The sequence below is a fragment of the Oncorhynchus mykiss genome, chromosome 23 (genome assembly GCF_057628025.1).
Source record: "Oncorhynchus mykiss isolate SJ-2025 chromosome 23, ASM5762802v1, whole genome shotgun sequence".
Lineage (NCBI taxonomy): Eukaryota > Metazoa > Chordata > Actinopteri > Salmoniformes > Salmonidae > Oncorhynchus > Oncorhynchus mykiss.
In genome coordinates this window covers 53487508-53499805 of record NC_143044.1, presented here as the reverse complement: position 1 = coordinate 53499805, position 12298 = coordinate 53487508, and the positions used below count along the sequence as shown (strand labels likewise).

The 12298-nt window shown below is 44.5% G+C and overlaps 2 protein-coding genes across 4 annotated transcripts in view; one reads left to right on the top strand and one right to left on the bottom strand.

Moving 5' to 3' along the window:
• ugp2b (UDP-glucose pyrophosphorylase 2b) overlaps positions 1–1947 on the top strand; it is a 59957-nt gene extending 58010 nt beyond the window's left edge. For all 3 annotated transcript variants that reach the window (XM_090217681.1, XM_090217680.1, XM_090217682.1), the window contains exon 11: positions 1667–1947. In XM_090217681.1, coding sequence (XP_090073807.1) covers positions 1667–1774 — 108 coding nt within the window. In that variant the 3' untranslated portion in view covers positions 1775–1947. The remainder of the gene's footprint in view (positions 1–1666) is intronic.
• A 6468-nt stretch (positions 1948–8415) lies between these two features.
• LOC110531772 (E3 ubiquitin-protein ligase TRIM47) lies at positions 8416–10482 on the bottom strand. Its single transcript, XM_021615179.3, has one exon. It carries the CDS (start codon positions 10333–10335, stop codon positions 9040–9042), a length of 1296 nt encoding a protein of 431 aa, XP_021470854.3. The 5' UTR covers positions 10336–10482; the 3' UTR covers positions 8416–9039.
• Between the last annotated feature and the right edge of the window lie 1816 nt (positions 10483–12298).

The window sequence follows — 12298 nt, the reverse complement described above, 5'->3', positions numbered from 1 at the left end:
AGACCGTAGACCTGTCCTATCTCAGACCGTAGACTTGTCCAGCTAGATATCCACTCTCCGGACAGTACTGTGTCACTACTCACGAGACGACTTGACCCACTACTACTATCCTGTAGTTAAAAAATACATATAAACTCACATTGATGTCTTTTTCCAGATCAACGTCACCCCTGACATGTCTCATTCTACTGTGTGTGAGATGTTAAAACCTTATCTAAGGGGCTACATTATTTCATACACAGCATATGACAACGAACAGCAAACGCTTAGCGACGCTACAACAACTCATTCTAGATGTGGACAACAGATATGCCTCGTCTCCGATTCCTGAACTCTACAAAAGAGAGACTGCTACACCAATCAGAATTTGACAATCTTTCCACCAAACAAACGGAGCAGCTTCTGTTTAAGTCGAGGTAAAGATTCTCTGAACACTCTGAACAAGTTGTTATCTCACCAGCTTCGACAATCCGCTGCTAGCAGCACCATACCTGAAATCTGTGTTAACAGCTGATCTAACTTCCACCAATCCCAAAGAAATCAAAAATCAATTTAAGCAATTCTGCTCTTCCTGACACATCTCGTGTGCCTGCATTTCTAGACAATCTGGACATCCCCTGTCTCAATTCAGATGAACAAACCAACATGGATGCCTCAGTAAGTGATGATGAAGCTACTCTGGCAATCCAGTCCATGCAGAGTGGTAAAGCCCCTGGGCCTGATGGCTTCCCTGTTGAATTTTATAAAGCCTTCTCCTCTAAATTATCCCCAATCCTCAGCTCAATGTACATTGAAATCCTTTCTAGTCAGAAACTGCCACAGACACCCAGGCGACTATTTGGGTTTTGCTTAAAAAAGACAAGAATCCCCTAGACTGTGGCTCATACCGCCCTGTAAGCCTTTTGTGCTGTGATTATAACATTCTCACTAAGGTCGTCTCGCGCCGTTTAGGGACTAATGCCTAATATAATTAACTGTGACCAAACCGGATTTATCTCAGGTGGACAGTCTTTCTGTAGTATGAACCGGCTATGTAATGTTCTCTATGCTGCCCACTCAACTCTACAGCCAGAGGTCGTCAGCTCTCTTGATGCTGAGAAGGCATTCGACCAGGTTGGGTGGGAATATCTATTTACAGTACTAGAGACTACAGTACAGACTACAGTACAGTACTATCTCTCTATTTACAGTGGGAGGGGGAGGGGTGGAGGGAGGGAGGGGTGGGTGTAGGGAGGGTGGGGGAGGGGTGGAGGGAGGGGAGGGAGGGAGGGATGGGTGGAGGGAGGGGTGGGGGGAGGGAGGGATGGGTGGAGGGGAGGGAGGGGTGGGTGGAGGGGAGGGAGGGGTGGGTGGAGGGGAGAGATGGGTGGAGGGAGGGGAGGGAGGGAGGGGTGGGTGGAGGGAGGGGTGGGTGGGTGGGTGGAGGGAGGAGGGGAGGGAGGGATGGAGGGGAGGGGAGGGAGGGAGGAGTGGGTGGAGATGAGGGAGGGAGGAGTGGGTGGAGATGAGGGAGGGAGGGAGGGAGGGAGGGAGAATGAGGGGTTGTACTGTTTTTGTTGCTATATCTGAAAATCTAAAATAAAGTTTTTTTTTAATTAATAAGCAAATAAACTGAACCTGAACCTGCCTTTTTAACCCCTTTACGCCCCTCCTCTCCTCCCTGTAGGGAACGGTCATCATCATAGCCAATCACGGAGATCGTATCGACATCCCGGCTGGAACGATACTGGAGAACAAGATTGTGTCGGGCAACCTTCGCATCTTGGACCACTGAAGCCTTTAACTAGTCCTCCAGCACCACAGACACATCCACCACCATCATGTGACCAAGCCAAACACATCAACCCCAACCATGTGACCAGACACATTCACCCCAATCATGTGACCGAGCCAGACTTGATCCAGACTCCTTTAAATAAACTCCTTAGAGAGGGGTGTCATACCCAACAGATTGTGATGTGATATCCATGCTATACTATACTTGTAGTATTTCAGCTCCCTGCCCATTAGATTCCCTTACTGGATGAGAATCGTGATAGAAGTCATATGGATGTGATGTCAATGGGAGATTCAATATCTACTGTACATGTCAGTACAGTCTTAGACTGGGATTCAATATCTACTGTACATGTCAGTACAGTCTTAGACTGGGATTATGTATCTACTGTACATGTCAGTACAGTCTTAGACTGGGATTCAATATCTACTGTACATGTCAGTACAGTCTTAGACTGGGATTCAATATCTACTGTACATGTCAGTACAGTCTTAGACTGGGATTCAATATCTACTGTACATGTCAGTACAGTCTTAGACTGGGATTATGTATCTACTGTACATGTCAGTACAGTCTTAGACTGGGATTCAATATCTACTGTACATGTCAATACAGTCTTAGACTGGGATTCAATATCTACTGTACATGTCAGTACGGTCTTAGACTGGGATTCAATATCTACTGTACATGTCAATACAGTCTTAGACTGGGATTCAATATCTACTGTACATGTCAGTACAGTCTTAGACTGGGATTATGTATCTACTGTACATGTCAGTACAGTCTTAGACTGGGATTCAGTATCTACTGTACATGTCAGTACAGTCTTAGACTGGGATTCAATATCTACTGTACATGTTAGTACAGTCTTAGACTGGGATTCAATATCTACTGTACATGTCAGTACGGTCTTAGACTGGGATTCAATATCTACTGTACATGTCAGTACAGTCTTAGACTGGGATTCAATATCTACTGTACATGTCAGTACAGTCTTAGACTGGGATTCAATATCTACTGTACATGTTAGTACAGTCTTAGACTGGGATTCAATATCTACTGTACATGTCAGTACGGTCTTAGACTGGGATTCAATATCTACTGTACATGTCAATACAGTCTTAGACTGGGATTCAATATCTACTGTACATGTCAGTACAGTCTTAGACTGGGATTCAATATCTACATTGCACCATTTAAAGATAACTCCTGATTGAGCCGACAGAGACCCATTTAAAGGTAACTCCTGATTGAGCCGACAGAGACCCATTTAAAGGTAACTCCTGATTGAGCCGACAGAGACCCATTTAAAGGTAACTCCTGATTGAGCCGACAGAGACCCATTTAAAGGTAACTCCTGATTGAGCCGACAGAGACCCATTTAAAGGTAACTCCTGATTGAGCCGACAGAGACCCATTTAAAGGTAACTCCTGATTGAGCCGACAGAGACCCATTTAAAGGTAACTCCTGATTGAGCCGACAGAGACCCATTTAAAGGTAACTCCTGATTGAGCCGACAGAGACCCATTTAAAGGTAACTCCTGATTGAGCCGACAGATACCCATTTAAAGGTAACTCCTGATTGAGCCGACAGAGACCCATTTAAAGGTAACTCCTGATTGAGCCGACAGATACAGTGTTTACCGTGGATTTAGTGGCCATGAACGTGGGAACATTGCCTTTAAAACATGCATTACAGACAAAGTGGGATCGGATTGCATCCCGGCCCTAATTGACAATTCAATATTATATAATGTCCACAACAATATCGAAGGAATACCAGTCAACAATATTATATAATGTCCACAACAATATCGAAGGAATACCAGTCAACAATATTATATAATGTCCACAACAATATCGAAGGAATACCAGTCAACAATATTATATAATGTCCACAACAATATCGAAGGAATACCAGTCAACAATATTATATAATGTCCACAACAATATCGAAGGAATACCAGTCAACAATATTATATAATGTCCACAACAATATCGAAGGAATACCAGTCAACAATATTATATAATGTCCACAACAATATCGAAGGAATACCAGTCAACATTATTATATAATGTCCACAACAATATCGAAGGAATACCAGTCAACATTATTATATAATGTCCACAACAATATCGAAGGAATACCAGTCAACATTATTATATAATGTCCACAACAATATCGAAGGAATACCAGTCAACAATATTATATAATGTCCACAACAATATCGAAGGAATACCAGTCAACAATATTATATAATGTCCACAACAATATCGAAGGAATACCAGTCAACAATATTATATAATGTCCACAACAATATCGAAGGAATACCAGTCAACAATATTATATAATGTCCACAACAATATCGAAGGAATACCAGTCAACAATATTATATAATGTCCACAACAATATCGAAGGAATACCAGTCAACAATATTATATAATGTCCACAACAATATCGAAGGAATACCAGTCAACAATATTATGAAATACTTGTCATTGTTATTTTTATCAGAAAATATTTTGAAGGAGTTTGTCTTTTTAAAAAGTTTTTTTTTTTTACATCAAAATTATTATTTCACTGTAATCTTATTCCACTTGTACCTTACTGTCTCTCCATCCCTCTATCTATCCCTCTCTCTATCCCTCTCTCCATTCCCTCTCTATATCCCTCTCTCCATCCCTCTCTATCCCTCTCTATCCCTCTCTCCATCCCTCTCTATCCCTCCCTCTATCTACCCCTCTCTCCATCCCTCTCTCCATCCCTCTCTCCATCCCTCTCTCCATCCCTCTCTCTATCCCTCTCTCCATCCCTCTCTCCATCCTAGGAGAGTTGATGACACACAGAGACCTACTGTAGGAGAGTTGATGACACACAGAGCCCTACTGTAGGAGAGTTGATGACACACAGAGCCCTACTGTAGGAGAGTTGATGACACACAGAGCCCTACTGTAGGAGAGTTGATGACACACAGAGACCTACTGTAGGAGAGTTGATGACACACAGAGACCTACTGTAGGAGAGTTGATGACACACAGAGCCCTACTGTAGGAGAGTTGATGACACACAGAGACCTACTGTAGGAGAGTTGATGACACACAGAGCCCTACTGTAGGAGAGTTGATGACACACAGAGACCTACTGTAGGAGAGTTGATGACACACAGAGCCCTACTGTAGGAGAGTTGATGACACACAGAGCCCTACTGTAGGAGAGTTGATGACACACAGAGCCCTACTGTAGGAGAGTTGATGACACACAGAGACCTACTGTAGGAGAGTTGATGACACACAGACCTAGGGCTGGATTCATCTCATATCACAGAAGTTCAGCGTTATAGCGCGATTTAAATGAGGAAACGGTGAATGCGGTCTCCGCTAAACCCGCTAACGTTGCCTTTACATTTCTATTGCGCTGTAGCGCAGATCTTCAGCACAACGGATTGAATCAAGTCCCTGCTATCAGACGGTTGAATGACAACTCAGCGTCTGAGGGGCCTACAGAACGGGAGTCTGAAAGCAGTACGAGTGTTGTCCTGAGACTGAAAGGGAGTCCCAGCTGCAGCTGTTCTCGAGCTGAATAAAGTGCAATATGAAATTAGCTCAAGCCTCTTGTCTGTGTTTAACCGTTTTACAGGACTACTATGGGAATTTAGACTTTAAGGTAATTTACCCTTGAGCCAACATCCGTAGTGTTTGCGATCTCTGTGAACGTCAGGGAAATTGCCTTTTAAAAGGCACATTTTCAGTGTGCTTGTCGACAACACACCTTTCATTGAACCCAGAGGTTCACTCTTATTACAATAAAGTACAGCATACAGCATCTGTACTGCTCTTTCATTCTCCAACTCTTTCCTTCACATTAGTGGTTTTCTGGGACATCTGTTGGTCTTTCATTCTCCAACTCTTTCCTTCACATTAGTGGTTTTCTGGGACATCTGTTGGTCTTTCATTCTCCAACTCTTTCCTTCACATTAGTGGTTTTCTGGGACATCTGTTGCTCTTCCATTCTCCAACTCTTTCCTTCACATTAGTGGTTTTCTGGGACATCTGTTGGTCTTTCATTCTCCAACTCTTTCCTTCACATTAGTGGTTTTCTGGGACATCTGTTGCTCTTCCATTCTCCAACTCTTTCCTTCACATTAGTGGTTTTCTGGGACATCTGTTGCTCTTCCATTCTCCAACTCTTTCCTTCACATTAGTGGTTTTCTGGGACATCTGTTGCTCTTCCATTCTCCAACTCTTTCCTTCACATTAGTGGTTTTCTGGGACATCTGTTGGTCTTTCATTCTCCAACTCTTTCCTTCACATTAGTGGTTTTCTGGGACATCTGTTGGTCTTTCATTCTCCAACTCTTTCCTTCACATTAGTGGTTTTCTGGGACATCTGTTGGTCTTTCATTCTCCAACTCTTTCCTTCACATTAGTGGTTTTCTGGGACATCTGTTGGTCTTTCATTCTCCAACTCTTTCCTTCACATTAGTGGTTTTCTGGGACATCTGTTGGTCTTCCCTGGTGGTTACGTAGGGGCCCTATTTTAAATTTTTTCTAAAGTGTTTGCTTCGTTACTTGCCGGTTTGTACTCAACAACACCATTATCCTCTACAGTAGAAACCGTTCAACAGTCTTTGAGATGTTTTTATTTGTTTTTATTTAACCTTTATGTAACTAGGCAAGTCAGTTAAGAACAAAGTCTTATTTACACTGACGGTCTACCCCAGCCAAACACGGATGACGCTGGGCCAATTGTGCGACTCCAAATCACGGATTCGAACCGGGGACTGTAGCGACGCCTCTTGCACTGAGATGCAGTACCTTAGAGAGCTGCACACAATTGAGTCCTTCTAAACACAGTCCATGTCCACAGTCAACATTCTGCAGAAATCTATTTCCACTCTGACGACTCAAGGTCTTTGAGAATCTCCGCAGGCTGAAGGCAGTTATACTGCAGTCACAAGGTAATGCAGAGCCAGTGATCCGGTAAACCTACACTGTTAATGGCCTGAGCCGTGGCAGGAACAGGGCAGTGTGTGTGCAGAGTCCTGGGAACATAAAGATAAGCACTGGTCAGTGGAAATAAGGCCTGCCCAAGCAGTTGGTCAGCGAAAACACAACACTATTTAGTGCTTTAACCTGTGGTGGAAAAAGTACCCAATTGTCATATTTGTCACGTTCTGACCGTTATTTTCCTTTGTTTTGTCTTTATTTAGTATGGTCAGAGCGTGAGTTGGGGTGGGCAGTCTATGTTTTGTGTTTCTATTTCTGTGTTTGGCCTAGTATGGTTCTCAATCAGAGGCAGGTGTCATTAGTTGTCTTTGATTGAGAATCATACTTAGGTAGCCTTGGTTTCACTGTTGTTTTGTGGGTGTTTGTTTCCGTACGGTACGGTTTCGGTTTGTTCACGTTTATTGTTTTGAATTCTTAGTGTTCAGTTTATGTTTTTTAAAATAAACGATATGGTCACTTAAAACGCTGCGCATTGGTCCTCCGATCCTTCTCGCTACTCCTCCTCAGAAGAGGAGGAAGAAAACCTTCACAGAAACACCCACCAACCAAGGACCAAGCGGCGTGGTAACAGACAGCAGCAGCAGGAGAGGCAGCGATACCTGGAGAGATGGACTTGGGAGGAGATTCTGGACGGCAAAGGACCCTGGACTCAGCCAGGGGAATATCGCCGTCCCAAAGCGGAGCTGGAGGCAGCGAAAGCAGAGAGGCGCCATTATGAGGAGCTAGCACGGCAGAGAGGCGCCATTATGAGGAGCTGGCACGGCAGAGAGGCGCCATTATGAGGAGCTGGCACGGCAGAGAGGCGCCATTATGAGGAGCTGGCACGGCAGAGAGGCGCCATTATGAGGAGCTGGCACGGCAGAGAGGCGCCATTATGAGGAGCTAGCACGGCAGAGCGGCTGGAAGCCCGAGAGACAGCCCCAAATATTTCTTGGGCGGGGGCACACAGGGAGTGTGGTGAAGCCAGGTAGGAGACCTGTGCCAACTTCCTGTGCTTACCGGGGGAGAGAGGGACCGGGCAGGCACCGTGTTATGCGGTGGAGCGCACAGTCTCCCCAGTGCGTGTGCATAGCCCGGTGCGGTACATTCCAGCTCCTCGTATCGGCCGTGCTAGAGTGGGCATCGAGCCAGGTGCCATGAAGCCTTACGCATGGTGTTCCCGGTTCGCCAGCACAGCCCAGTGCGGGCTATTCCACCTCGCCGCACTGGCATGGCGCACTGGCATGGCGCACTGGCATTCAACCAGGTGAGGTTGGGCAGGCTCGGTGCTCAAGAGCTCCAGTGCGCCTGCACGTGCCACCTCCACGCACCAGCCCTCCGGTGGCAGCCCCCCGGTGGCAGCCCCCCGGTGGCAGCCCTCCGGTGGCAGCCCTCCAGTGGCAGCCCTCCAGTGGCAGCCCCCCGGTGGCAGCCCTCCGCACCAGGCTGTCTCTCCGTCCTTTGCCTACAGCTCATCAGAAGAGGAGGAGGAAAACCTTTACAATATTTGAGTAAAAGTAAAGATCCTTAATAGGAAATGACTGAAGTAAATGTCATCCAGTAAAATAGTACTTTGGTTTTAAATATACTTAAGTATCAAAAAAGTATAAATAATTTCAAATTACTTATTTAAAGCAAACCAGACGGCACCATTTTTTATGTTATTTATTTTTATTTACAGATAGCCAGGGTCACACTCCAACACTCAGACATAATTTACAAATGAAGCATTTGTGTTTATTGAGTCCGCCAGATCAGAGGCAGTAGGGATGACCAGGGATGTTCTCTGTTTAGTCAGTCTGCCAGATCAGAGGCAGTAGGGATGACCAGGGATGTTCTCTGTTTAGTGAGTCCACCAGATCAGAGGCAGCAGAGATGACCAGGGATGTTCTCTGTTTATTGAGTCCGCCAGATCAGAGGCAGTAGGGGTGACCAGGGATGTTCTCTGTTTAGTGAGTCCATCAGATCAGAGGCAGTAGGGATGACCAGGGATGTACTCTGTTTAGTGAGTCCACCAGATCAGAGGCAGTAGGGATGACCAGGGATGTTCTCTTGATAAGGGCGTGAATTGGATAATGTTCCGGTCCTGCTAAGCATTCTAAAACTAGTAATTTTGGGTGTCAGTGGAGTAAACAGTACGTTAACTTATCTAGGAATGTAGTGAAGTAAAAGTAAAAGTTGAACTGTGACACACAACAAACACACACACTCTCTCCTGCTCCTTTTAAGGGCACATAGTTTATCTACAAGATGAGGATTATCACTCCTTAATTAAACTATAAACATTTACCCATGGGGCCATGACACATTTTTATCTTGCGACAATGAACACATATATCCTTGAAAGAGTATTTTTGATAATACTTCCTGTGATATTGTGCGACAGATGCTGCTGCTTGGGTGCTTGGCTCTGCTGACTGCAGTATGTGGACAGCTTTCACTGCTGCTGATATCTCCACTACTCCCTCCTTACAGCAGAGCATCAGCTTTTCCTGGAGGTCAGAGGTCATCACCGTCTTAAAATCACGACTTTGGTTAAGGATGACGGCAGGCATCTCTTCAGAAACAGGGGGGGCACTGTGGTCTTTAAACCTCTGGAGGAAGTGGATGTTGTCCTCTGTGTGAGAGAACTTCTCCAGCTCAGAATCTCTCCTCCTCAGCTCAGCCACCTCCTGCTCCAGTCGCTCCAGGAGGCCTTCAGACTGACTCACTTCAGCCTTCTCCTGGTCTCTGATCAGCTCCTTCACCTCAGAGCACCTTGTCTCCATGGTGCGGATAAGCTCAGCAAAGATCCTCTCGCTGTCGTCCACGGCTGCCTGTGCAGAGAGCTTCAGAGAGTCCACAGCCTGTCTCAGCTCCTGCATCTCCTTCTCTCTCTCCTGGATTCTCTGCTGGGATTTCTGTTGTTTCTCCCCCACCTGCTTCTGTTTCTCAGTCCTCTCTGCTGCAGCTGAGACTGTATCATGGCCTTTATGTTCATCCATGGTACATAGATAACAGATACACTGCTGATCGGTACGACAGTAAACCTCCAGCAGTTTGTCATGTTGAGAACAGATCTTCTCCTGTAGTTGTGTGGAGGCTTTGACCAGCATGTGCTTCTTTAAGGCAGGGAAATTATAGTGAGGCTGGAGGTGAGTCTCACAGTAAGAGACCAGACACGCCAGACAGGACATGAGGGCTTTGTGTTTTCTCCCAGTGCAGAAATCACACTCCACATCTCCAGGTCCAGCATAACAGTGAGCAGGAGGAGCAGCAGGAGGAGCAGCATGAGGAGCAGCAGGAGGATCAGCATGAGGAGCAGCAGGAGGAGCAGCATGAAGAGCAGTATGTTTCAGTTTCTCCACCACTTTAGCCAGCAACGTGTTTCTGTTCAGAACAGGCCTTTGGACGAAGGTCTGTCGGCACTCTGGGCAGCTGTAAACACCTTTCAGATCGTCCTGATCCCAGCAGCCCTCAATACAGCCCATACAGTAGTTGTGTCCACAGGAAGTAGTCACCGGATCCTTCAGTATATCCAAGCAGATTGAACAGCTAAATGAATCCCGATCTTCAAAAAATGCCTCTGCCATTTTGACACTCACTAACAAACGGCGCAGAGGAGTATCAGAGATAACTTTCGATTTCCTTGTTTGTGCAGAGGAAGAGGAGTGGCCTCCACAAGAGTAATACGAAACTTCCTGGTTCTGTGTGTGTGCCGTGTGCAAATCGTTGCCTGCAGGGGACACATTGAGATATCCTGCATCCCTGTTTCTCAGTCCTTTCTGCTCTGGATGAGACTGGATCATCATGGTCTTTACGTTGATCTATCAGACAGATATAACAGATACTCTGCTGAACATTATCAGACAGATATAACAGATACTCTGCTGATCCTCTATCAGACAGATATAACAGATACTCTGCTGATCAGACAGATATAACAGATACTCTGCTGATCATCTATCAGACAGATATAACAGATACTCTGCTGATCCTCTATCAGACAGATATAACAGATACTCTGCTGAACAGACAGATATAACAGATACTCTGCTGATCATCTATCAGACAGATATAACAGATACTCTGCTGATCCTCTATCAGACAGATATAACAGATCCTCTGCTGATCATCTATCAGACAGATATAACAGATACTCTGCTGATCAGACAGATATAACAGATACTCTGCTGAACAGACAGATATAACAGATACTCTGCTGATCATCTATCAGACAGATATAACAGATACTCTGCTGATCCTCTATCAGACAGATATAACAGATACTCTGCTGATCATCTATCAGACAGATATAACAGATCCTCTGCTGATCATCTATCAGACAGATATAACAGATACTCTGCTGATCAGACAGATATAACAGATACTCTGCTGATCAGACAGATATAACAGATACTCTGCTGATCATCTATCAGACAGATATAACAGATACTCTGCTGATCAGACAGATATAACAGATCCTCTGCTGATCAGACAGATATAACAGATACTCTGCTGAACAGACAGATATAACAGATACTCTGCTGATCATCTATCAGACAGATATAACAGATACTCTGCTGATCCTCTATCAGACAGATATAACAGATACTCTGCTGATCCTCTATCAGACAGATATAACAGATACTCTGCTGATCCTCTATCAGACAGATATAACAGATACTCTGCTGATCCTCTATCAGACAGATATAACAGATACTCTGCTGATCCTCTATCAGACAGATATAACAGATACTCTGCTGATCCTCTATCAGACAGATATAACAGATACTCTGCTGATCATCTATCAGACAGATATAACAGATACTCTGCTGATCATCTATCAGACAGATATAACAGATACTCTGCTGATCATCTATCAGACAGATATAACAGATACTCTGCTGATCAGACAGATATAACAGATACTCTGCTGAACATCTATCAGACAGATATAACAGATACTCTGCTGAACATCTATCAGACAGATATAACAGATACTCTGCTGATCCTCTATCAGACAGATATAACAGATACTCTGCTGATCCTCTATCAGACAGATATAACAGATACTCTGCTGAACAGACAGATATAACAGATACTCTGCTGATCCTCTATCAGACAGATATAACAGATACTCTGCTGATCCTCTATCAGACAGATATAACAGATACTCTGCTGATCCTCTATCAGACAGATATAACAGATACTCTGCTGATCCTCTATCAGACAGATATAACAGATACTCTGCTGATCAGACAGATATAACAGATACTCTGCTGAACAGACAGATATAACAGATACTCTGCTGATCATCTATCAGACAGATATAACAGATACTCTGCTGATCATCTATCAGACAGATATAACAGATACTCTGCTGATCATCTATCAGACAGATATAACAGATACTCTGCTGATCATCTATCAGACAGATATAACAGATACTCTGCTGATCATCTATCAGACAGATATAACAGATACTCTGCTGATCATCTATCAGACAGATATAACAGATACTCTGCTGATCATCTATCAGACAGATATAACAGA